The sequence below is a fragment of the Moschus berezovskii genome, chromosome 20, assembly GCF_049115385.1.
Source record: "Moschus berezovskii isolate FMDL1 chromosome 20, NW_MosBer_1.0, whole genome shotgun sequence".
Taxonomy (NCBI): domain Eukaryota; kingdom Metazoa; phylum Chordata; class Mammalia; order Artiodactyla; family Moschidae; genus Moschus; species Moschus berezovskii.
This window is the reverse complement of record NC_142479.1, coordinates 39367074-39389122: the sequence shown is the minus strand read 5'-3', so window position 1 is coordinate 39389122 and position 22049 is coordinate 39367074. Positions and strand designations below refer to the sequence as shown.

Sequence of the window (22049 nt, the reverse complement as noted above, 5' to 3'; positions counted from 1 at the left end):
AGACCACCACTATATATCTCCAAAGGATCCTTTATTGACAGAGCAGGACCGTGGCATTTATATATATATATAAAAAATGTTTGATTTGGCAGGCAGTAATCCCATTGCCCGCCCACCACCCCTAGATTTTTCTGCCTCCCACCCCCGCCCTGCACATGGAAGGGAGATGACTGCCCCACCCAGGCCACAAGGCCATACTCCCTTGCAGACAGCGGGAAATAGGGGATTTTCCATGGCCACCCCTTAAACATCAGAAATCAACAAGTATTCTCTCAAAGGAAAAGAAAAATACAGAAATCAAAACATTTAAATATGAAAAACCAAAGGGAACTGGGTGGAAAGAGGCTAAAGACAAAAGGAACTTGAGTTTCTTGGGAAGGGTCTCCCATGTTCCCCTGCCCATTAACGAATGGGCTTGAGGCCTGGGATACGAGGCTCACACGGTGAGTTTGCAGTGACACAGCTCCTTGTAGATCTGCCGACGAAGTTTGGGCATGTCCTGCTGAGTGAAGCTGAATGGCTGAGACAGGGCCAGGTGCTTGCAATACTGGGGTTAACAAAGCAGGCCATGAGAACCACCTACTGAGCACGACCCCCCACCCAGCCCCCAATCAGGACCTGTGCTACGTATTTCTTGTGATACACCTCTCACTGGATCTTTCCAAGAATATTCCCATTTCACAAACGAAACCAAGGTCCCATAGGCTGGGGTTCAAAAAAAGTCTGACTGTAAAGCCAAGGTTCCTATTTGGTACATAAAATATCAAGTGTTAACAGGAAACACTTTGCACTGGGGATCAGAGGCAGCTATATCAGGGCCAGAGTCCAAGGATCCAGTCCCAACACAGTATGGAGAAGCCAAGAGAGGACCAATGAAATCAGGGTTTCTGCATTCTAACACGTAGGGTTACTCCTGCTACGTAAGTGGTTGTAAGTCAAAAGAGGGAGGCCAAACAGCTTCCCCCTCCCTCCCAACTCTTTAACCCACCTAGTATCTGCTTACCTGCAACACAAAGGCGCCACAGTCACTGTCATTATTCTGCCTGGCCACATTCTGGAGAATAAAAAGAAGGTGAGCCCTTCTCCTGGAGACCCTACGGGTATAGATAGCTTCAACTTCTACCTCCTACCACACCCCCCACCACCCCAACCCTGCTTAAACCTCCTCGAGAAACTTACCATTTTGAAGTAACCTTTCCAGCCCTGGTGGAAATCCAGCCGGTCTTTCTTCACTGCCTCTGCCTGCAGATACTTGGCAATATGCTATGCAAGACGGAGGAGAAGAGGAAGTGAGCCTCTGCATTTCCCAACTGAACCCAAGCTGTGCTGGTCACAGGCACCAAGCCCAGGTTGCTCATCAGAGACCCAAAACCCAACCTTCTGCCTGAAATACCTTGCCACTGGATCTCCTCCCCACATTCTGCCCATCTTTCCCTTCCCTCTCAAACCTTAGGGCAGCGGCGGTTCAGGGTGCGCTGTGAGTCAAAATAGGTGATGGTGCGCTGCCTCACGTCAACAGAGATGAGGGACCAATGCACCTCCAGGTGGATGGGGATTAGCAGGAGCTCTTTATTGAAAATGTCCACCTAAGGAGGCAGGGCTGGAAGTCAGGTAAAACAGCATAGGAATCCTGCTAATTGCTACGAGGGTTCTAAAGGAGGAGCAGGCAAGGAGATAAGTGGAAGAAATTAACACCCAGCCCCTGGACTGTGAGGCAAGACCCAGCATCCGGATGTCTGAATTCTTGGGCTTAAAAGGAGGAAAGCAGGACAGAGGAGGTGGTACAGAACAAACACTGGAGGGCCCAGGATAGGCCAGGTACTTTTTACACATTAAAGGTACACGTGTTTAGTAGGTTCAAGATTCTGGAGCCAGACTCTCAGGGTTCAAACTCAGCTCCTCCATGTACTAGCTTATGACCCAAGCAAGTTACTCAGTAACTCTGTACCTCAATTCCTTTTTCTGTAAGACTGAAAATAACAGTATTCACCCTCACCTGTTTGTTACACAGATTAAACTAGTTAATATCCATAATACACTAAGAACAATGATATCCATAATACACTTAAGAACAATGCACGGCACCTAACAGATGCTCCATCAGTTAACACAACAATCCTGAAACAAAGTTCTCATGAGGAAACTGGCTCGGAAAAGTAAAGCAACTTGCTCAAGGTGAGAGAAGTAAGAGATGACAGAGGTGGAATTTAATCACAGGCATATAGAAAGCCAAGTTCTTTCCGATGTATGTCACCCCACCTCTACAGGGAGACAGGAATTAAATGCTGGAGGCAATGGCCCTTCCTCACAGTAGAAATTTTCCTGGCCTTTGAATCAGAGGACAGGTAATGAATCGGAATGGAGAAAAGAACTCTTTCCCACCCCACCAAACCTGCTCCCCTCCGCCTTAATTTTTTTCCCCAGTAACTTAGGCCAAAAACCTAGCCATCATCCTTGATTGCTATCTTTTCCTCATCTCGCATGTCCAATCCATCAGAAAGTCCTATTGGTTCTACCTGCAAGAGCTACCCTAAATAAAACACTACTTCTATCAATATTTCCACATTGACCACTCTGGACCATGTTTTTCATCAGGACTTCTCAGCTACTCTGTTCAGTCTGCCTGCTTCCACTCTTGCCCCCTTTCCCTCCATCACCAAAACAGGAGTTTAAAACATGAGTCACTTCCCAGATTGCTTGACACTCTTCAATGACTTCTTAGAACACAAAGAATAAAATCTACCCTAGTTGACCTGCCCTCCACGCCTCACATGATCTACTCTCTGACCAAATTGTCTATGGTTTTTCCTTTGCTCACTCTGCTCCAACCACACAGGCAGCCACACGGGCCCTCTGATCCTTAAATGTTCCTTCTCGCTTTGTGTCCCATGTTCCTGGTGTTCCCTTTGCTTAGTATACCCTTGTTCAAATGTGCACAGGGTTGGCTCCTCCTCACTCAAGTATCAGCTAAGAGAAGCCTTCCCAAACTACCCTTTCTAAAGTACCCAGCCCCATGCTACCATGTTACTGGTTTGTTTACAGCAAATTATCACTGCCGTACTTTAACTGGCTTATTGATTCTCACCACCAAAAGGCAATAAGTTTTCCTCATTTAATACTGTATCCTTAATGCCCAGAACAGTCCCTGGCACACAAAAGACATTTAATAAATACTTGAAAGTCTGAATAAGCAGGGTTGGGGAAAGGATTCATAGGAAACAGAACTCTTCTTTAGAGGCAAGGTGTTACGTAAGGTGTGAATTCATAACTCACGTTTTTGGTCCACCTTTTCACCCCATCATAACCTTTGGTACGGAGTTTATCATAGAAGAAACTGTTGAAGAAATGCACCTGTGCCAATGACACAAAAGAGCCAGGTGGAATCAACAGACCGCAGGCCCTCCCGCCACGTGTCCTCTGCCCTGCCCACTCCATTTCATCACGGCTCTAAGGGCTGGTTTCCACAAACTCCAACCTACTAAGGGTGAAAAGCACAAACTGTTTTCAACCTCATCTTATAACTTCCCACCCTGATTTGTGGGGTTAGCCATTGGGGAAAAACACTACAGACTAGGGGAAAGGACTAGAATTGAAAAGTTCAGGACCAAGATTACAAATTTGAATTTAACAAATTACATTCTACTGCCTCTCCCTAGAAAGAAAGACCCTCTTTATATAAAATGGAAGACATGAAAGGGACTGAAAAAGCTGCTTAACACTGCAAAAGTTTTTCCAGGGACTGAAGTATCTGGTTAGGCCTACCTTTTCAGGGACTGTGTCCATGACCAGGTCTCCGTACATGTTCATCACCTGAGGAGACGATGGGAGGCCACTTGCCATGGCGGCCGTGGTGTGGGCACAGGGCTTCCCCACAGAGGGCTCCGAACACACTGTTCCCCAAACCCCCTTTTGGGCCTGTTTTTTCACGCCTCCTTACCTGGTCATTGAGCCAGTTCTGTCCATACAAAGTCCCCAGGTCATCCATGGTCAGCACATGCCGCTTATAGGTGACTCGGAAGCCCCTCACCATGGCATTGCCTGGCATCCGCTGGTATGACTGGATCAACTGCAGCACCAGGCCCTTCCTGGATAGGCCAAGGGTGGAGTCATGCAAGAGATTAGGGTGGGGGCAGTGGCATGGGCACACAGAAGTACCTTCTACTGCCTAGAATAAGAATCTAAAACTTTTTCCTTGGGTCATGGGTCCCTTTGAGGACTTGCTAAAGGCACACTCCCCTGTAAGAAGCACAGGAATACTTAGGTCCACGTGGTATTTCAGGGTCCCAGGTAAAGACCCTCCCGGGTGGCTCACAGGGACTTGGCACCTTGTCTGCAGATTCCTCCCCTTCAGTTCTAGCTTCCTCCTCCTCCCCGACTATATCCCTATGGGAGAAAAGGCAGCGGCATTCTCTCCCCATCTCTCAGGTCCCAGCCCTCTTCCAAAGGGCATCTCTTTCATGCCTCACCTGGAAGGTGCAGAGAACTCCTGCTGGAAAATGTCCTCTAGTTTCTCCACTACCTCATCAGTGCTGAGGGGGATGAGGCTGCCATAAGTCTGAAGGAATTCATCTAAGATGCCTGAGTGGAGGGAGGAGAGAAAAGTGAGACTCCAGACTCTGATCTCACAGTCAGCTGAGGGGAAAGACGAGATCCTGGAGGGCTCCTTACTCTGCACACAGGTGACATGCTCCTCCCGCAGAGGGCTGTGCTGGCCAGCTTTCTCCCCAGGCCGCTCGGCCTCTTCTGCAGTGCCCACATCTGAGCCCTGAAAAAGCTCCTGGGCCACGTGGTCCCCGATGCTGCACACGTTGCTGATGAGGATGCTGGCATCAGGGGGTGCCAGACTTCGCTCTCCTTCTGGCCCAAGTGGTCCCCCAAAGCCATTGGGCAGAGTACAAGAGAGGAGACCTGCAACACAGGGGAAATAGCATGAAGGCAAGAAACTCGCTCAGATCAAAGACCAATGGGAAGATTAAATGAAGCACGCAAATTATAAGACCACGAGAAGGAGGAACTGAAACAAAATCTACCAGTAAAAACACTAAAGAATGAAAACCCTAAAGCATGAGATAATTATGTTCAAGAGGTGATAAGGGACAGAAAGGAAGAGTTATTACAGGCATACCTCAGAAATATTGTGGGTTTGCTTCCAGACCACTACAATAAAGCAAATATTGTAATAAACTGAGTCACACAAATTTTGGGGTTTCCTGGCGCATATAAACCTTACCTTTACTATATTATAATTTATTAAATGTGCAACATTATATCTAAAAAGCTAACTTAAGAATACTTTATTACACATGAAAAGATGCTCAACATCACTAATCATCAGAGAAATGCACATCAAATCTACAATGAGGTATCACCTCACACTGGTCAGAATGGCCACCATCAAAAAGTCTACAAAAGAGGACTTCCCTGGTAGTACAGTGGATAAGAATCCACCTGCCTGTGTGATCCCTGGTCAGAGAAGAGTCCACATGACATAGAGCAAGTAAGCCCGGGTGTCTAGACCTTGTGCTCCGCTACAAGAGAAGTCACCACAATGAAGAAGAGCCCCCCACTCTTGACAACTAGAGAAAGCCCATGCACAGCAACAAAGACCCAGCACAGTAAAAAATAAATAAACCGCCTGTCTTCTTAAAAAGAAAAGTCTGGATACAACGTTGAGAGGGTGTGGAGAAAAGGGACCCCTCCTACACTGTTGGTGGGAATGTAAGGTGGTAAAATCACTACGGAGAACAGTATGGAGGTTCCTTAACTAAAAATAGGAATTACCGGATGACCCAGCAATCCCACTCCTGGACATACATCTGGAGAAAACCCTAGTCTGAAGACACCTGCACCCTGATGTTCACTGCAGCACTATTTTACAACAGCCAAGACATGGAAACAACCTAAACAATCATCAACGGATGAATGAATAAAGAAGACGTGGCCCATATAAACATGGCATATTACTCAGCCATAAAATAAAGAATGAAAAAACTGCCATTTGCAGCAAAATGGATGGACCTAGAGATTATCATACTAAGTGAAGTCAGAGAGAAACAAACTGCTATCACTCATATGTGGAACCTGATTTTTAAAAAAAGATAAAATGAACTTATTTACAAATCAGAAACCAACTTATAGAAATATTGAAAACAAACTTATAGTTACCAAAGGAGAAATATGGAGGGGAAGGATAAATCAGGAGCTTGGGATGAACATATACACACTACTATATATAATATAGGACTTAGTATATACAGCACAGGATACTCTACTCGATATTCTGTGATAACCTGCATAAGAACCTAAAAAAGAATGAATACATGTATAACTAAATCACTTTGCTGTACACCTGAAATACAACACTGTAAATCAACTATATTCCAATAAAATAAAAATATTTTTAAAAATTTCATTGCTAAAAATGCTATCATCTGAGCCTTCAGTGAACAGTAATCTTTTCAGGGGTGGAGGCAGTGAACTATTTCAAGAATTACCAAAACGTGACACAGACATGCTACTGAGCAAATACTGTTGGAAAAATGGCACTGATAAGACTTGCTCTACTCAGCGTTGCCACAGACCTTCAATTTGTAAAAAATGCAATGTCTCTGGAGTACAATAAACTGAAGCGCAATGAAATGAGGTATGCCTGTACTCAAAAACAGGAGGAAAGCGAGAAAACACTGGGATTCAGAGATGTAAATTTCAAAGATATTTCCCATAATGCCTAGCATACTAGCATAGTACCTGGCATACTGCAAAGACTCAATAAATACTCAAATAATTAATAAAGACAGAGCCTGATGTTTAGTTGGAGTTCTCCAAAAGAGAAACATTCTGAGTATGTCACACACAACTGTCCAGGTGATGTACTCCTCTACCCTGACAGATCCATCCCACCACTCTAAGAATGAGATGTACATGCATGGGGCACTTACCCTCAGAGGTGAAATGGAGAGAGAGTTCAAGCAGACATGATTGACTTTTCTAAACCATGATTCCCTCTCTCATCTAAGCACAGGGCACCTACTTAGGAATGCTGTTTCCCAGTCTTGACTCTCTTCCCAGACCTAGTTCCTGCTCAGAGTGAGGCTTAAAACATTGCACAACTGTTCTACAACCTCTCTCTCTTCCCTCCTACTTTCCTTAGACCCAACTCTTATCACAGCAAGACTCCTGGACTCCCAGGATCTTAGCCCTCTCCACCCTCTCCTCTGCCCCATTCCCACCTTACCGGAGTCAGGGCCCAAAGGAGACTTTGGAGTCCACCTTAATCCATCTTCCTCCATGGGGGCCCCAGAGGGCACTGGTGGAGACCCTCTCACCCCATCCTCAGCCATGAGAGCACCTAACAGACCCAGCCGGGGTGGAGGTGGTCCCCGAGGGGAGTCAAAACGACAGCAGGGGGATGGCACCTGTGGTGTCACAGCCCCTTCCCGGGGTGAAAGATGGTTCTTGGGGTGTGCGAGGTTCCGCCGCCGGCCCCGGTGTCGCCCCCAAAGCTTCCAGTGGAATGTCAGCGAGGTGCTTTTTGAGTAGAGCAGCATCTGGAAGGCTCTCATTGCTCTGCGACGGCGCTGTGAACAGGTTTTCCGATGAGTAGCGCGGGGAGGGCGAGGCCTCTGGGAAGCTCCCAGCTGACCCCATCTGGGGGGCAGCCTCCAAGCTGCCACTTCCTCCTCCTCATCTTCATCTTCATCGTCCTCTTCTTCCTCCTCTTCTTCACTAGCTGAGGCATCAAAAGAGGGCCGAGGGACAGGGAGGCGTCTGGTTGGCACTGTGGTCCCTGACCCAGGGTCTGGCCCAAACCCTCCACCTGATTTGAGTCGGGGTTTGGGTGGTGGGGGCCAACGAAGACGCTCCCGCCTGGGACTTGAAAAAGCTGGGGCTATGCCGGGTCCAGGAGGCTCAGGCCCCCAAGACCCGGTCCCTTGTATAGTCTCTTTCATCTTCCAATAGCCTGGAAAACAAAAGTTGGAGTGTCAGAATCCAAATATCCTACACAAACTACGGAAAAGAGATTTCAAGCAGACATGACTGGCATCTCTAAACCAGGACTCCCCTTCCTTAGACCCAGCTTTTAACAGAGCAAGAGACTCCTGCTCTTCCAGGATCTTAGTCCTCCCCACCCCCTCCTCTGCCCATTCCTAACCTCAGATCTTTATAGTTAACACGGTCCACAAGCTGCCCTTTAGAGTCTGTCCCACCATCTCTCTCCTGCCCAGCTACAGGCAAGGAAAAATGGCTAAGCAGCAGACCTCAGGGCTCTTATTTCTCAGATCCCCATATCAAGCTTAGTATTTCAGGCTCCACTTCTCTACTTGAATACCACTAGGGGCTTCCCTGGTAGCTCAGACGGTAAAGAATCCGCCTACAATGCAGGAGACCTAGGTTCTATACCTGAGTCAGGAAACCTGGAGAAGGAAACGGCAACCCACTCCAGTATTCTTTAGCCTGGAGAATTCCATGGACAGAGGAGCCTGGGGGCTACAGTCCATGGGGTAGCAAAGAGTCGGACACGACTGAGCACTAACACAAGTCTATTGGCACAAGGGATATCCTAATTGAGAGCTAATAAGGGAAATGGCTCAGTACGGGAATACTGACATGGTACAGAAACGTGAGAACACAACTTCCGCCGGGAATCCATAAACGAGAGTGAGAAGAGAGTTCTCCATCACCGTGGAATGAATGGGGTGTGTGGGCATGCTCGGGTTGTCTCAGGAGGGAATGCGGATACGAGGGCTACGGTTCAGGTCATAGAATCTAATGAGAAGGGAAGGATTTTAGAGGAAACTGAAAGAGAACCGGATGGCGCTTAAGGAGCCGAGTCAAGGCGCGCTGAGACGGAACTCAGCCGACCCAGGTTGGCCCAGCCCCCTTCCTGCTCCGTCCTGGGCACCAGAATGCGTCCCAGCACCGGTGTGGTCCTACAGGCTCGGGAGACTCCGCGTGCAAGGGCCTTATAAAGCCCCTTCGAGGGCCTCCTGGGCCCCCGTTAGGTGGGAATGGGGTCCAGAAATGGGAGAGGCCGTGGCAGAGCTGGGGGGAGGGGAGGGGGCGTCCTCACCCAGAGCGGGGAAGCCGGGCGGACAGGCCCGAGGGCGGGCGTCTCCGGCCTCAGGCTTCCCGGCTCATCTCTCTGGCGGCGGCGGCGGCGGCCCCACCACTTCTGCTGTCTTCAGGTGCAGTCGTCTCAATTCAGGATTCCAACGCTTCTGGGCCGCGCGCCGCGCCGCCCCGCCGCGGCCGCCTCTCGCTCTGCTTCAGCCTCCACCTCCACAACCTCCCCCTCCTCCTTCCCCTCCCTCGAGCCCCAGGCCCACCGGCGGCGGTGGCGCACAATTAGTGCGTCACACCCGGCGAACAGCGCCGGCGGGGCCATCACGCGCCTAGCCCCGCCTACCCGAGAGCGTAGACGCCACGGGACCGTCCCGCCCACGAGCCCCACGCTGGGATGCGCCTGCGCATACCCGCTGAACCCGAGCTGCGCCGGGCAGCCTCTCCATTAGTCCTTTTGCGCCTGCGCGTCCCGTGCCGCTCTTCCGCCCTTCGCCCGTTCGCCGTGTAGCCTGCAGTTCCACGCACCCCCGGGCCTGAACTGGGGGCCCTGACACGTGGGTCCAGTGAAGCGCGTCGGAAGAGGGCCGGGACGGCTGGGAGGTCCCGGTGCGTGAACGGGGCTGAGGCGCAGCAGTGGGGGAAATGGATCCAAGGTCTTAGTTATTCTTTATTTTTAAATTTTAGGCAGGGCTTTCGCAGAAAGGAGAGATCAGAGGAGTGAGACAGGATCAGGACTGGGGCGTACGATTTAGCCAAGGGGACCCGGCCTGCCGGGCCACGATAATGGACAGAGTGAAGGCAAAACTTGGGACCTGAAGACTAATGGTGTGGCTGCAAGGGGGCCGTCGTCATCGGGCACCCTCTGCAGACGGGCGCCTGACAGTTACACCTTTGGAGATAGTGATGGAAACTGGAGCCCAGTAGATGGAGAGAGCGAAGTGAGGATGGGGCTTCTTGTGGGGTGGAGAGGCAGAGGGTACCTAAAGAGAGGTGTGGTGTAAAGAACCAGGAGTTTGTCTGAGCGGAGGAAGACCTCGTGGACATTTGCCAACCGACAGGGTGGTTATCTCAAACCGCCGCTAGATGGTGGTGCTGTTCTGGAAGCATTCCAGTGGGACCCAGAGCAAGTCTAGACAAAGCCTGGCATTTCCCACCCACACCCCTACCCGACTCCCTCAAGAATTTGGGGCTGGATGGAGAATAAGAACAAGCTACTCTACCTCTTTAATATCCGTGAATTCAAAGTCCTGGGGGTGAGGGTGGGAAGAAGGGAGAGTCATGAACTGTCAAACCTGGGGGCAGAGGCAAGCCTCTGTTCCTGACTGTTCCCTGTCCTTTGTCTAATTAGCTCTTGGCCATCTCCAAAGTGTACCCACCCTGGTCTTCCAAGCTCAGAACTACCTTTTACAACACAGTCACAGTTTCACAAGCCCCAGGAAGGTTCCATGTGGAGAGAGGCTAAGTTTGGCCCTTGCCCGAGGGATTACAACACTCAAGATATCTCCCTGGTGTAAATGGAAGACACCTGAGAAAGGGGAGAAAACAGATGCTCAGTGAAGCACAGCCATGCAGATAATCTGATGTTTCCCCTCCCTTATCCAGCTCACCCTTAGGTTTGCCTCGTATAACGACTAAGGCATTCTGTCCTTCATTCTTCACCTCTGCCTCTACACCCTGACTTCCAAGCCCCTGCCGTAGCTCCCCCACTGTTGCCCCAGGTCAGGGATCTGCTCCCCTCACATCCACCCTCCACCGCCCACCCACCTCTCACCTGCACTGTAGCAGCTGTTGTAGGCCCAGTCAGGGTTGGAGGGCATGCTTTGTATGCATCGGAATAGAGTCTCCTGCCTTCCTTGTCCCTCCCTAGATACCATCTGACCCATGGTGAAAGTCTCATCATGAAACAGGACCTGACAGGGAAGGGAGGGGATGCTGAAGAAAGTGGGCTGGCATGGCTCGGGTCTAGGCCTTCTCAGGAGCCCTGGCAAAGGAGCTGAGGAATGAAGAAGGGCCCTCTAAGTGGGGTTTGAATAGGGGTTGAGAAATCTCAGTGCTGGGGTACAAGGCTTTGGGAAAACAGACCTCCAGGCCCTCAGGTGAGGCTCAGGGGATATTTGGGGTTACCTGACTGTACAGCAGATAAACTCCAGCATCCCAGACTCGAACAACATATCCTTGGGCCTCCAAGCCTTGCCCACGCTGGAGAGCTGGTTGCCACATCACCTCTGTCACATCAGAGTCCTCTGGAGGCAAAGAATGTGGCAGTGAGGATTTCTGTGCACACTCAAGACACTTATTCTCTAAGGTTCTCTTTGGCCGGTGTGCCAGTCCCACACTTCCTAGATCTTGCCCCCCACCCCAAAGCTGTGATTGAAAATAGTGCTCACCCTTGGAGGTGATGTTAATGGGAACGAGATGCAGAACTGAGCGCTTCTCTGGGGAGAGAGGGAGGAGATCTCAGCAGTTGCGCGGCTGTCAGCCCTCCGCCCTCGCCCTGGTTCAGGGTTGCAGTCTCCAGATGCCCCTGCTGTGGATCACCTCCCACCCCTGCTGCACCCCGGAGGCCTCACTCTTCTGTTTACGGGTGAGCACTGCTCTCCTTCTCCGGGATCTCTCCCCATTCTCCCGGCCTTCTGTGCCATCAGGGCTCTGCTCATGGAAAGAGGGTCAGGGTTAGGCTAAGATGCAAGGGTCCCAGAAAGCCTTTCCCTAGCCCCCTGCCCTCCCACCCGCCCCAGGAATGCCTCACATCTCTCCTGCACCTTTCCCCAGCAGCCTGAGTCTGGGTACTGGCTCTTCTCCAGAATCTGTTAGGTATGAGAAGCATTAATCTTTAACAATTTCCTTTCCTGGAATGGTTGCTCCCTTGACCTCCAAACCCTGGGACCCTCTCTTGCACCCATTCCAAACTTTGCCGACCAAGCAGCTAGAACCGAGAGACCCAGAGACCGCCCTGCCATGCATCCTTTTCTGCCAGACATGCTTCTCCCCTCACTCACCTGCTCCTGGAGATTCAGCCACGGATTCCCTTCCCCCTTCTCGGAGGGCCCTCCGTTCCTCTGCAACCGGGTCACCTCTCTCCTTAAGGTCTGCAGCTCGGTTTGTTGAGTCAGCAGAACCATGGCACAAGCCATAGCCCCTAGAGCCGCCCCCCAACTCAACCAGAGGGCAACTGAGAGCGCCGGCTCTCGGACGGGGCCCCCCATGTCTCCCTGGGGCCCTTTGGGGCTTAGCAAGGAAGGAGATGAGGCCGGCATGAGCTGGGGACCCTGCCAACAGCTGTGGTCTCAGGAATGGGATGGCAAGGAGGTGACGGGGAGGGTGGGGGTGCAAGCAGTGGTGCAGAAGGGAAGAAGGGTGTTACGCAAGGGAGGAATAAAAAGGAACTTGAGAATAAAAAGAAGGGAGGCGGGAAGCAAGCTGGGGCACTGCTGGTGCTCTTGGCACCCTGCTGCGGGTCCAGCACTGTCCCGAGACCCCTCACCTCCTCCAGCCTCAGAAGAATTTGGTGTTAGTCTCTCTAGGAAGGAGAGGGCTGCCAGTGACACCCAGGAGGAGCGGCCAAAGCGCAGGAACCCCGGGGCGGCCCCAGAAGTGGGGGAGGGAAGGTTGGCTGGCTCTGGGGCATGGTGCCAGGAGCCGGGATGGAGAGACGTGCTGGGCAGCACCAAGGGTCAAGGGCTGAGAATGGAAGACCCTCGCGCCCAGGCACAGGTGAGATCTCCGGGGAGTTGCTGACTGTGACTGAAGGTGGGAGAGGAGGGGAGGCGAGGGGGTCAGTGGGGAGGAGAACCAGGGTCGGGGAAGCAAGGAACTGGCTGAGTTCCGGGGTTAAGGCCAGGCCGGGTGTGTTGGAAGAAGGCCTGCACTACTCTCTCTGCTGAACTTGGCAAGCGGGACTTCCTGTTTCCCCAGAAACGCTCTTACATAAGGCTCTGGACAAATGAGAAAGTGACAGCCAGAGCGCCCCACCACTGTAGGACTCCTGCCTGGACCCTGGGGCGCAGCTTCCCGTGTTCCTGGGCCCTACTGTCCCACTTCCTGACCCTGAGCCCCCACATCGCGCCTGCTTCCCTGCCCACCCCCCCCCCGGTTCCCCCCTCCCTGCACCAAGTCCCAGCCCAGGCTGGTGCCAGCACCTGCTGCAGGTGCCCAGGCTGCCAAGAGGAAGGGCCGCTACTCCTCCCAGCCCAGGGATTCCCCACAGGAGGAAGCCCGCCTCCTAGGTAAATGAGGCCACTTCTGCTGGACCTTGGGCAGAGAATTGATTTTTTTTTTTCCCTGGCAGTTTGTCTTTTGATTCTCTTCTCCTGCCTGGGGCTTCAAGGCATGTAGGTGTCCGTGCCCAAGCCTGGATGTCGTCCTGGAATTCCAGGTGACCGTCTCCCCCAACCCCCCACCTCCCAGACCCCCGCTTTCATTGGCCCTCAGCTACCCTGAGGATAATCCCCTAAGCCCCAATAAAGAGAGCAACCATGACTTATTCTCTTTAATATCCACTTATCAACATTTAGTCCCAATAATAATAAAAATAATATCTGTTTTAAAAATCCACAGGGAATTGCAGGGGAGGAGCCTGTCCTGGTCTCTGACCCCTCACATTCGGGAACTCCTGGCCTAGGCCCAGTGTCTCTGGCATCCGGCCCCTCTTAGTGCCTGAAGAGGGGGTATGGAGGACCCATCATCACCCAGAGTACAGTAAACACAGTGTCCTGGGGGGCTGCAGCCAGGGTTGGGGAGCTAGTGAGGGGGAGAGCTGGAGGTGGGGAGAGCGGTTAGAGAGGCTGGGAATATTTGTGTGGCATGGACATCACGTGAGCCCTGGCAGCCTTCGGGGGGAGAGGCTGGTCTGGGGGAGGAGCAGCTCAGGGTGGGGCAGAGGGGACAGGGGTGCTCAGAGAGCGGCCATGGGGACAAGCCACCGGGAGATCAGGGCCCTTCAGTGAACTTGGAAGAGTCCAAAGTAGGTGAGGAAGGGGGCAGCCTTGAGTTGGGTTTGGGGGAGGGTGCGGATCCGCAGGGAGGACCCTCGCCGCAGGCGCAAGAGCCCTGACACCTGGCAGAGACGGAGCTGGGGCCCGGGGGAACTGGCCGCAGTGGCCGAGAATTCCTCCAGGCAGCGCAGGGCCAGCGTGTCATCCACCAGCAAGTCCAGCTTCAGGTAGACAGCCTTCCCCTCATCAAAGTGCACCTGGGGGGGCAGGGGAGGGCGGAGTCCAGGCCTGCTGGCCCTCAGCTTCATCTCAGGTGTCCTTAGGGCCCAAGGCTCCTCTCAGCCCAACTCCACGCTCTCCCCCACCTTTAACTTGCCCCCAGCCCTGAAGCCCAGCCCTTCTTCAGTCCTGGCTTTACCCGTGGAGCCAGGTGGGGCTTACCTGACAGTACAGGTAGTACAGCCCAGCCCGGGTGACCGTGAATTGCCCGGTCTGGCAGTCATAGCGCAGGGGGTTGGAGCTGTTGATTTTGGCCTCCTCCCAGCCACTCACTGTCCCGTCCACACCTGAATGTGGGTGTTCAGAGAGGGGGAAATCCCTCTATAGAACTCTCTCACACTGGCCAGTGAGTCCCTGCGTTTATAAAGCTTTGGGCCCACTTTACCCAGAAGGTATCTGGGAGGCCCGGGGCAAGGGAGGAGACTCGGCCTAGGGAGCTGGGAGTGTGATAGGAAGTTTGGTGAAGAAACCTGACACAGAGGACTAGAACAATAGCAAGTTCTCACCAGCTGCTTCTGGGGAGAGGAGTAGGACTCAAGAAGCATGGGGGCTTTTATAGGTGGTGTCTGCACCATTTGCTCTTTTACTTGGAGAAGGTATGGATGCGTTACTTGAATCATGTATTACTTGGGTTATTAAAAATAATCAAAAGGGAAAAAGATAAAAGCAAAAAATTAAAAATAGTAAAATGGTACCCAAATCTCCATCCATTAATGAATGGATAAGGAAAATGGTGTTAAGTCTATACAATGAGATATTATTCAGCCATAAAAAGAAATGGAGTACTAATGCTTGCTACAATGTGGAGGAAACTTGAAAACGCTATGCTCAGTGAAAGAAGCTAGTCACAAAGGATCACATATTCTATGAATGTCCACGTGGCGCAATGGTAAAGAATCTGCATGCCCGTGAAGGAGACGCAAGAGATGGGGTTCGATCCCTGGGTCTGGAAGATCCCCTGGAGTTGGAAATGGCAACCCACTCCAGTATTCTTGCCTGGAGAATCTCATGGACAGAGGAGCCTGGAAGGCTGCAGTCCATGGGGTCGCAGAGTCAGACATGACTAAGCCACTGAACACGCATGCACATGAAATTTCCAAATAAACAAATACATAGAGACAAAAAGTAGATTAGTGGATGCTTAGGGCTGGAGGGGATCAGGGAAATAGTGTGGTGGGTGAAGCGTACAGGGTTTCTTTTTGAGGTAATGAAAACTCTCTAAAATTACTGTAGTGATGGTCATACGATTCTGTGACTATACTAAAGCTTAACTGTACATTTTAAAAAAGTGAATTGTATAGTATGTGAATTATATCTCAATAAAGCCGTTAACAACAACAAAACTAGACTAAAGGTAATTACAAATTGTAAAGAAGACAAATAACCCAATGACACAGCAGGGTCTCAAGTGACTTCCCAGTCCTCCATGAGCTGCCTGTTTACCTCTCAGATCTAATCTCACACATTCCTCCAAGTCACAAGACTCCAGGCCCTCAGGCCCACTTTCTGTTCCTACCAGGCACTAAGCTCACTGTTTCCACAGGGTTTTTACTGCTCTCCCCCACCCCAGGATTCCTCCCTCCCTTCAGTCAGTCTGGTCGCTCTGAGTGACCTCCCCAGGCCTCCCAGTCTGAAATATTAATAGCTAGTCTCCATTAAACTCTCCTCCACTCACTGCATCTCTCTCACAGCAGTCACCAAGGACAGAAATCATCTTTATTTCCGTCTGTGATAGTTTGGGGTCTGCCTCCCCCAAGGAGCAGGGGAGTTGGTCTGATTACTGCACCCCAGGCCCTGCAGCTGGGCCTGCTCTGAGCAGACACCAAGCACATGCTGGTGGGAAGAAAACAGAGGGGAGGAAGAGGCTGTAGAGACAGCTGTCTCTTGTTTGGGTCCACACGCTGCTCTCCGGGGCTTCCTGCACCTCATCTCAGTAGCCTGGGAAGCTTCCTTCCTGGCACCCCCATCCTCTGCCTATCCTGGGGCGCTGTCCTGGTTCCTTTCTCAAGAACATAATGCTCACAGGGCATTTTCATCCCAACCGATGGGTTGCCTTGGCTTTTATTTCGCAAGACTCCAATCTGAGTCTCCAGCTTTGCCCGAGCCTGCCTCTCCTGACACTGCTACCTGCCTACCATTAGAGTAACCTCCCCATGCTCCTCACTTAAAACTCACCTAGACCAAAACTGAGCTTGCCCCCCGACCCCAAATTTGCTTGACTATCTGCATTCCACAGTGGGCTCCTGGTTCTGCCTCTTATCAAGCACCCAAGCCTCTCACTCCAGCTTTATCCACTGATCACCGGTTCCTAGCAAGCCTGCCACATAAGTACTGTCTCCCTCCCCTGTGTGTGTGGACTCGGCCATTTCTCACTGGGACTCTTTTCAGGCTCCTTCCTCTTTAGGCTCCCTGTTTCCACCTGGAGTAAACTGCCTGCTCCAGTTTACTCACCACACTACACAGAGGCACAGAGTGATGTTTCTCAAGTGCAGACGTGAGACTCTCTTCCTGCTTTGACTTCAGAATGACCTCCAGACTCCAACTGTGACCTGGCTCCGTATGCTTCTCCAGCCTCACTCCATCCTGCTCTTGTGGATCTGTCTCCTCAACCACATTGAGCCGCTTGCTCCATGTCCTCCAGCCTCATCAGACTCTTGGCAAATTCTGGGCTTTTGTACAAGTGGCCCTGCCCCTCTGTCCATCTTATACTCACACTTGGGGAAGAGCCCATGCCTCCTTGGGGAGGAGTCCCTGACTCCATTGTAAAGTGTCTAACTCTGTAGTGGCCATGTGTCTCTTGCTGCTGCTGCTGCTGCTGCTAAGTCACTTCAGTCGTGTTCGACTCTGTGCGACCCCACAGACGGCAGCCCACGATGCTCCCCTGTCCCTGGGATTCTCCAGGCAAGAACACTGGAGTGGGTTGCCATTTCCTTCTCCAATGTGTGAAAGTGAAAAGTGAAAATGAAGTCGCTCAGCCATGTCTGACTCGTGGCGACCCCATGGACTGCAGCCTACCAGGCTCCTCTTGCTACTTTCATTATTATTCTTGTCATGTCACATTGTAATTTGCAAATTTATCTGCTTGCCTCCTCTCCTTGACAGCAGTTCCTTGCAAATAGGTCTGGATATTACTCAGTGTGGGTGCCTAGCTGGGTCCATACAAACAGTAGCATCTCAGCTCATGTGTGCTGAGTCACCGAATGAGTAAACGTCCGGGTAACTGCTGAAATAATGGTCCAGACAGAGGGGAGGAAGGCTGGCCTGACGCGTGGAGAGTAGGGGGAGAAGGGGAAAGGGCATTCCTGGCTGGGGAAGTAGTTGGAGCTCGTTGCGGCTAAGGGCATGGTGTGCCTGAGACCATGGTATCACTAAATTTCATTCTTTACTGCCTGGCCATCATCCTTTTTTCCCTACTAGGCTTGCTTTTTGCTGTCCCTGCTGCCCATCTCCCTCGATCTCCAGAGGAGCCCGAAGTCATCAGGTAAGGGCTACCTGATGTCCTCCCACCCAAACCACAGACCGGCTTGTTCTCATGGTCACCACTGACCCTCTTAGGGAGATGAGGTGACACATCCCGTCCCTTTCTTCCTTCTGGAGTCCACCCCCTCCCTCCTTCTCGGATGCTGCCTGCAGGTTCCCCCACCCCTGCACTGGCAATCCCCTCTCACGCAATGTCTGGCACACAAGCACAGCTAGCTGGATTCAAATCCTGGTCCCACCTCTTAGCATCATCCTGACCTGGACAGGTTATCATCTCTATCTGTAAAAAGGAGATGACTGGATTCTCTTCCTTTTAGGCCTCTTTCAAGGATTAGGTGAGATTAAACACTGAATAGGTATTAGCTATGATTCAGGCAGTATTGCTTAAGGACTGAACTTTTCCTGGATTCACATCCTTGTCTACCTCCTGGCCCATTTCTCTGCTGCTGTCACAGAGAAACTTCTGGAGAGGGTCGTCACTGTCTCTGATTCCTATTTCTGATTTTCTCTTAACCCAGTCCACACTGGCTTCCAACCTAACCACACTAGACACCGCCCTTGTCAAGGTCACCAGTTGACTTTGAATGTTACTAAATGCAGCAGTCATTTCTCTGTTCTCATCTCATGTGACCACTCAGCTGCATTCAACATAGACAGCCACATCCTCCTTCTTGAAACTATGTCTTCTCTGAGACTCCAGGACACTGCCCTCCCTGGGTTTCTTCCCCCTCTCTGGCTGCTTCTCAGTCTCTGCTGGATTCTCCTACTCTGCTCCAAGAGCCTCAGGGCTTTCCTTGTGGGGCCCCCTTCCCTCGTGGGTGTCTCATCCAGTCCTGTAGCTTTAAATACCATCCATCTGGTGATGACTCCTGACTCTACACACCCTGCCCAGACCTGAGCCACTCACCAAGTCCAGCTAACTATTTGTGAAACTCACTTGTTTATTATTATTTATCCACTTATTATTAGTTCTCAAATTTAATTATTAATTTACATGCCCTCCCAACCTATTCCCTTCCTGGTTAACATCACTTTAATGAAAGACATCATTATTCTCAAAGATGCCCAAGTTAAAAATCTAGAAGTCATTCCTTTCCTCGCCTCCCTTATCCTGCTCCAGCAAGACCTTCTCGTCAAACTACACACTGAATCCATTTACTTCTCTCCATCTCAGTGCCAACCCTAGACTAAGTCACTCTCATGTCTTGCTTCCTGGCTTGTCACATGGAAGGGAATTCCAGGTGAAGGAACAGTATGTCCAAAATCCAGAAGAAGCCCATTGGTGGGGAGGGGGTGTCAGCCAACAAGTGTGGAGAGGGCATAAGGATGTGCCAGGAAAAGAGGTTGAGACCAGAGCATGGAGAGGCTGGAAGCCAAGCAGAAAAGCAATAGGAGAATGAGAGACAGGCTTAAGGAGGCTGAACTTGGCCACACAGGTGGGACACAGTAGGGGTGGGGAAAGTCTAGAATGGGGAAGGAGCTGGAGACCGAGTTTGAGGTTCTGAGGTCATGGTGCTGAGGTGGGGGTGGGGTGGGGATGGAAAAGAAGATCAGAGACTGGAAATATTCAGAGAAAAATGATCAGAGCACGAAAACTCTTGGAATATGAGGGGGAAAGAAGAGGGGAAAAAAATCAAAGATGCTTCTTGGAGATGAGCAAGGGCTGAAGGAGAAGTCTGGCTGGTGGTTGGGTGGGGGGATCTGCCTGGTCTCTGAAAGGGGAAGGGGTCTCCCTGGGGTCCCATGTCTGAGTCACGGAGAAAGTCCAGTTTTGGGAGCCAAGAGAAGCGAGCCCGACGCATTTTCTTGAACTGGATTTTGGAGTTTCTGATGTTGAAGGTGGGGATGCGGGTGGGAAGTCAAGGTTTTGGAGGGGGTCCCTTGTCCAGAAGGCCAGGGCTGTGAGGGTAAGAGAAGAGCTCAGAGGTGGGGTGGGGTCTCACCTGCCTGTGCTCCGTCTTGTCCTGGTCGTGGGTGAACTGTAAGACACAGGAAAGGGGTGGTGAGCCCTGCCCTGCGCCTCAGCCACCCCTTCTCCCTGGGCATGGCTCCCCATCACCCACCTTCATAGTGGGCTGCAACTGCTCTGCGCGCCCGTGGTTTCTGGCCTTTAGATGCTGAGGATCAAGGAAAGACAGATGGGCAAAGCATTCCCCATGTCTGGGGGGTGGGTGGCCAGGAGCTACTCTCTCAGCCCCGTTCCCCCCAGTACCCTGGCATCCTTATCTATTCAGTCTCCTGGTCTCAGAACCTCAGGCCTTATCTTCCTCCACAGGTACAGCCACTGATAATTTATCATCCAAAGTGGGATGCTTCTGAGCGCAAGAGGGGATTATTAATCATCACATTGAGCCCACAGCTGTAAGCCTGAAAGCCTGGATACATGGTCACAGGGTCACCGCAGTCATAAGTCTTTGCTTTTGGGGGTTCGGGCCTCTGATTCCCCTACCTTGACTTCATCAGGACCTCAGGAGCTCTCCTAACCCCTGGCCACCCGCCTTCATATTCAGGGTGGGGTCTGAGTGAGAAGAAGGTCTATGCAATGGAAGGAGCTTCAGAGGGAGGGTCAGAATTCTAGGTTTGAGCCTGTGACTCCGAACCCCCCCTTTTCCTCTCTGTGCCTCAGTTTCTCTACCCATAAGCAAGGATAATGGGTTTTGCTCTGCCTGCTTCGCAGGGCTCTTACGATGAACAAAACCAATAGTGAGTCCAGAAGTCACCATGATATTATGATTCCTAAGGGTGGGATAAAGGGCTGCTCACCATTTCTGCGAGGCCGAACCAGTTTCAGGAAAGGAACAGCATCCTGGCTTTCCTCGGGCTGAGGGTTCAGGTCCTAAGGCGTTAAGGGCAGAGCTAAACCAGGATCTCACCAGGGACTCCAGGAGACACAAACTAAGACTGACAGGGGGCCTGTCACAAGAGGCCCAGTCAGGAAGGGGACCGAGTGCCTCAGCCAAGAGCAGCCGAGGCCACCGGGAGGCAAGTTTTTGGCCTCACCCTTCTCCCCAAAACTAGCCACATCCCCCTAGTCTGCTCCCCTCAACCAGGAATTGGTACATCACATACACACACACATAGACACACACGCCCACACCCAGTCAGTGTGCACAATGAGTACACACCCTGCACACACAGCCAGCATCCCTCTTCCATAGCAGGCTCCTGCATCTCACACTCCCACGTCCCCCACGGCCAATAAACACTTCGTACTTGGGTGACACCAAGGGGGCACAAACCCCTTACACACAGTTGTCACTCTCTCATGTAACCCAGGCATGAGAGGGCTGATGCACACACACCCCACACACATGGCTAGCACAAGCGAGGCACACACTTCCCATGCCCAGCAACCATGTAGCCAGCACCCACCCCCCACTCACCAGCGGGTCCGGGTCTTCCTCTGCCACCAGGTCCCTCTGGGAAGGCTCCTGCTGGGAAGGAGGCAGCGTTACCTTGTCCTTCTCCACCTGACATCTCACCCTCCACCCACATTCGTGGCCCCTTTTTCCCCCTTCCCTCCGGCCTCATCAGATGTTCGGCACAGTCCCAGGGAGGGGTGTGCAGCCGGGCGTCACCTGGGCAAACAGCGATGCCCGGCTCCCCAGACTGACCACGGCCAGCAGGAGGCCGAGGCAGGCCAGCACCAGGCCCAGGCCCAGCACGAGCGGGGCCAGCAGGGCGGTGCCCGGCTCCCCCCGGCGCTCCCTCCGCCTCTGGATCCGACGGGTGGCCATGGGGCGGGGGCTGTGCCTGCCTCACCGGCCCCCCATCCCTGGACCCAAGGGATCGGGGGAGGGGGAGCCGGCGGGCGGATCTGCCCGGGGAGAGGGAGGGGCCAGGGAAACGGGGCGGGAGCTGGAAGGGGGGCGATGAGGACAGGAAACCGGACACTGTTTGTGATTAAACTCCGAGCTGGGCCGAGCGCAGTGCACGGAGCGGGGCGCGCGCCGCTCGTCTTGCAGAGCCCAGAGCGGGTCCCGGCCGGGGGGCACGCACCTCCCGAGCGCGGAAAAGCGGGGCGATGTGTGTGTGAGTGTGCAGCGGGCGAGCTGGGGTGTGCGGCTGAGCTCTCTCCACGCGGGCGGCAGGCCGGCGGGAGAGAGGGAGCGAGGGTTGAAACAGCAGAAACTCCACGAGGCCTGGGTGCCGATGGCGGGGCTGGAACACCGCAGCAACTGCGGCAGGTCTAGTCCTGCCCGAGCGAGATTGCTAAATTAGGCCTCCAGGCCAAGGTGACAAGGCATGTGGCTGGTCTTATTATTCCCGCAGTCAACACAGTTAGAGGCCAAG

General features: G+C 52.3%; 3 protein-coding genes across 16 annotated transcripts; all 3 read right to left on the bottom strand.

The window, feature by feature from the left end:
- Positions 1 to 31: 31 nt before the first annotated feature.
- SENP3 (SUMO specific peptidase 3) lies at positions 32 to 9378 on the bottom strand. Of its 3 annotated transcripts, none has more exons than XM_055405827.2 (12): positions 9071 to 9376; positions 8608 to 8766; positions 7235 to 7960; positions 4669 to 4908; positions 4467 to 4578; positions 3938 to 4085; positions 3763 to 3810; positions 3274 to 3351; positions 1449 to 1586; positions 1180 to 1263; positions 1004 to 1054; positions 32 to 547 (listed from the first exon to the last, which is right to left on the bottom strand). In XM_055405827.2, exons 2-12 carry the CDS (start codon positions 8648 to 8650, stop codon positions 437 to 439), a joined length of 1779 nt encoding a protein of 592 aa, XP_055261802.2. In that variant the 5' UTR covers positions 8651 to 8766; positions 9071 to 9376; the 3' UTR covers positions 32 to 436. The 3 variants fall into 3 exon arrangements, with proteins under 3 accessions (XP_055261802.2, XP_088684999.1, XP_088685000.1); XM_088828874.1 differs by having other exon boundaries at positions 414 to 547; positions 1004 to 1094; positions 9071 to 9378; XM_088828873.1 differs by lacking the exon at positions 8608 to 8766 and having other exon boundaries at positions 33 to 547; positions 9071 to 9374.
- Positions 9379 to 9712: 334 nt separating this feature from the next.
- On the bottom strand, positions 9713 to 12990 carry TNFSF13 (TNF superfamily member 13). Of its 9 annotated transcripts, XM_055405905.2 has the most exons (9): positions 12063 to 12990; positions 11826 to 11870; positions 11634 to 11712; positions 11451 to 11498; positions 11188 to 11306; positions 10835 to 10973; positions 10465 to 10588; positions 10284 to 10310; positions 9920 to 10043 (listed from the first exon to the last, which is right to left on the bottom strand). In XM_055405905.2, the coding sequence occupies exons 1-7, from the start codon at positions 12318 to 12320 to the stop codon at positions 10479 to 10481; spliced, it is 798 nt and encodes a 265-aa protein (XP_055261880.1). In that variant the 5' UTR covers positions 12321 to 12990; the 3' UTR covers positions 9920 to 10043; positions 10284 to 10310; positions 10465 to 10478. The 9 variants fall into 9 exon arrangements, with proteins under 9 accessions (XP_055261836.1, XP_055261844.1, XP_055261863.1 ...); XM_055405888.2 differs by having other exon boundaries at positions 9902 to 10310; XM_055405897.2 differs by lacking the exon at positions 10284 to 10310 and having other exon boundaries at positions 9906 to 10043.
- Positions 12991 to 13538: 548 nt separating this feature from the next.
- On the bottom strand, positions 13539 to 21615 carry LOC129543098 (tumor necrosis factor ligand superfamily member 12-like). 4 transcript variants are annotated; one of them, XM_055405952.2, is made up of 7 exons: positions 21335 to 21613; positions 21140 to 21190; positions 20520 to 20592; positions 19820 to 19873; positions 19700 to 19735; positions 14439 to 14563; positions 13539 to 14254 (listed from the first exon to the last, which is right to left on the bottom strand). In XM_055405952.2, exons 1-7 carry the CDS (start codon positions 21491 to 21493, stop codon positions 14003 to 14005), a joined length of 750 nt encoding a protein of 249 aa, XP_055261927.2. In that variant the 5' UTR covers positions 21494 to 21613; the 3' UTR covers positions 13539 to 14002. The 4 variants fall into 4 exon arrangements, with proteins under 4 accessions (XP_055261927.2, XP_055261933.2, XP_055261953.2 ...); XM_055405958.2 differs by having other exon boundaries at positions 21140 to 21187; positions 21335 to 21611; XM_055405978.2 differs by lacking the exon at positions 19820 to 19873 and having other exon boundaries at positions 21335 to 21615.
- Between the last annotated feature and the right edge of the window lie 434 nt (positions 21616 to 22049).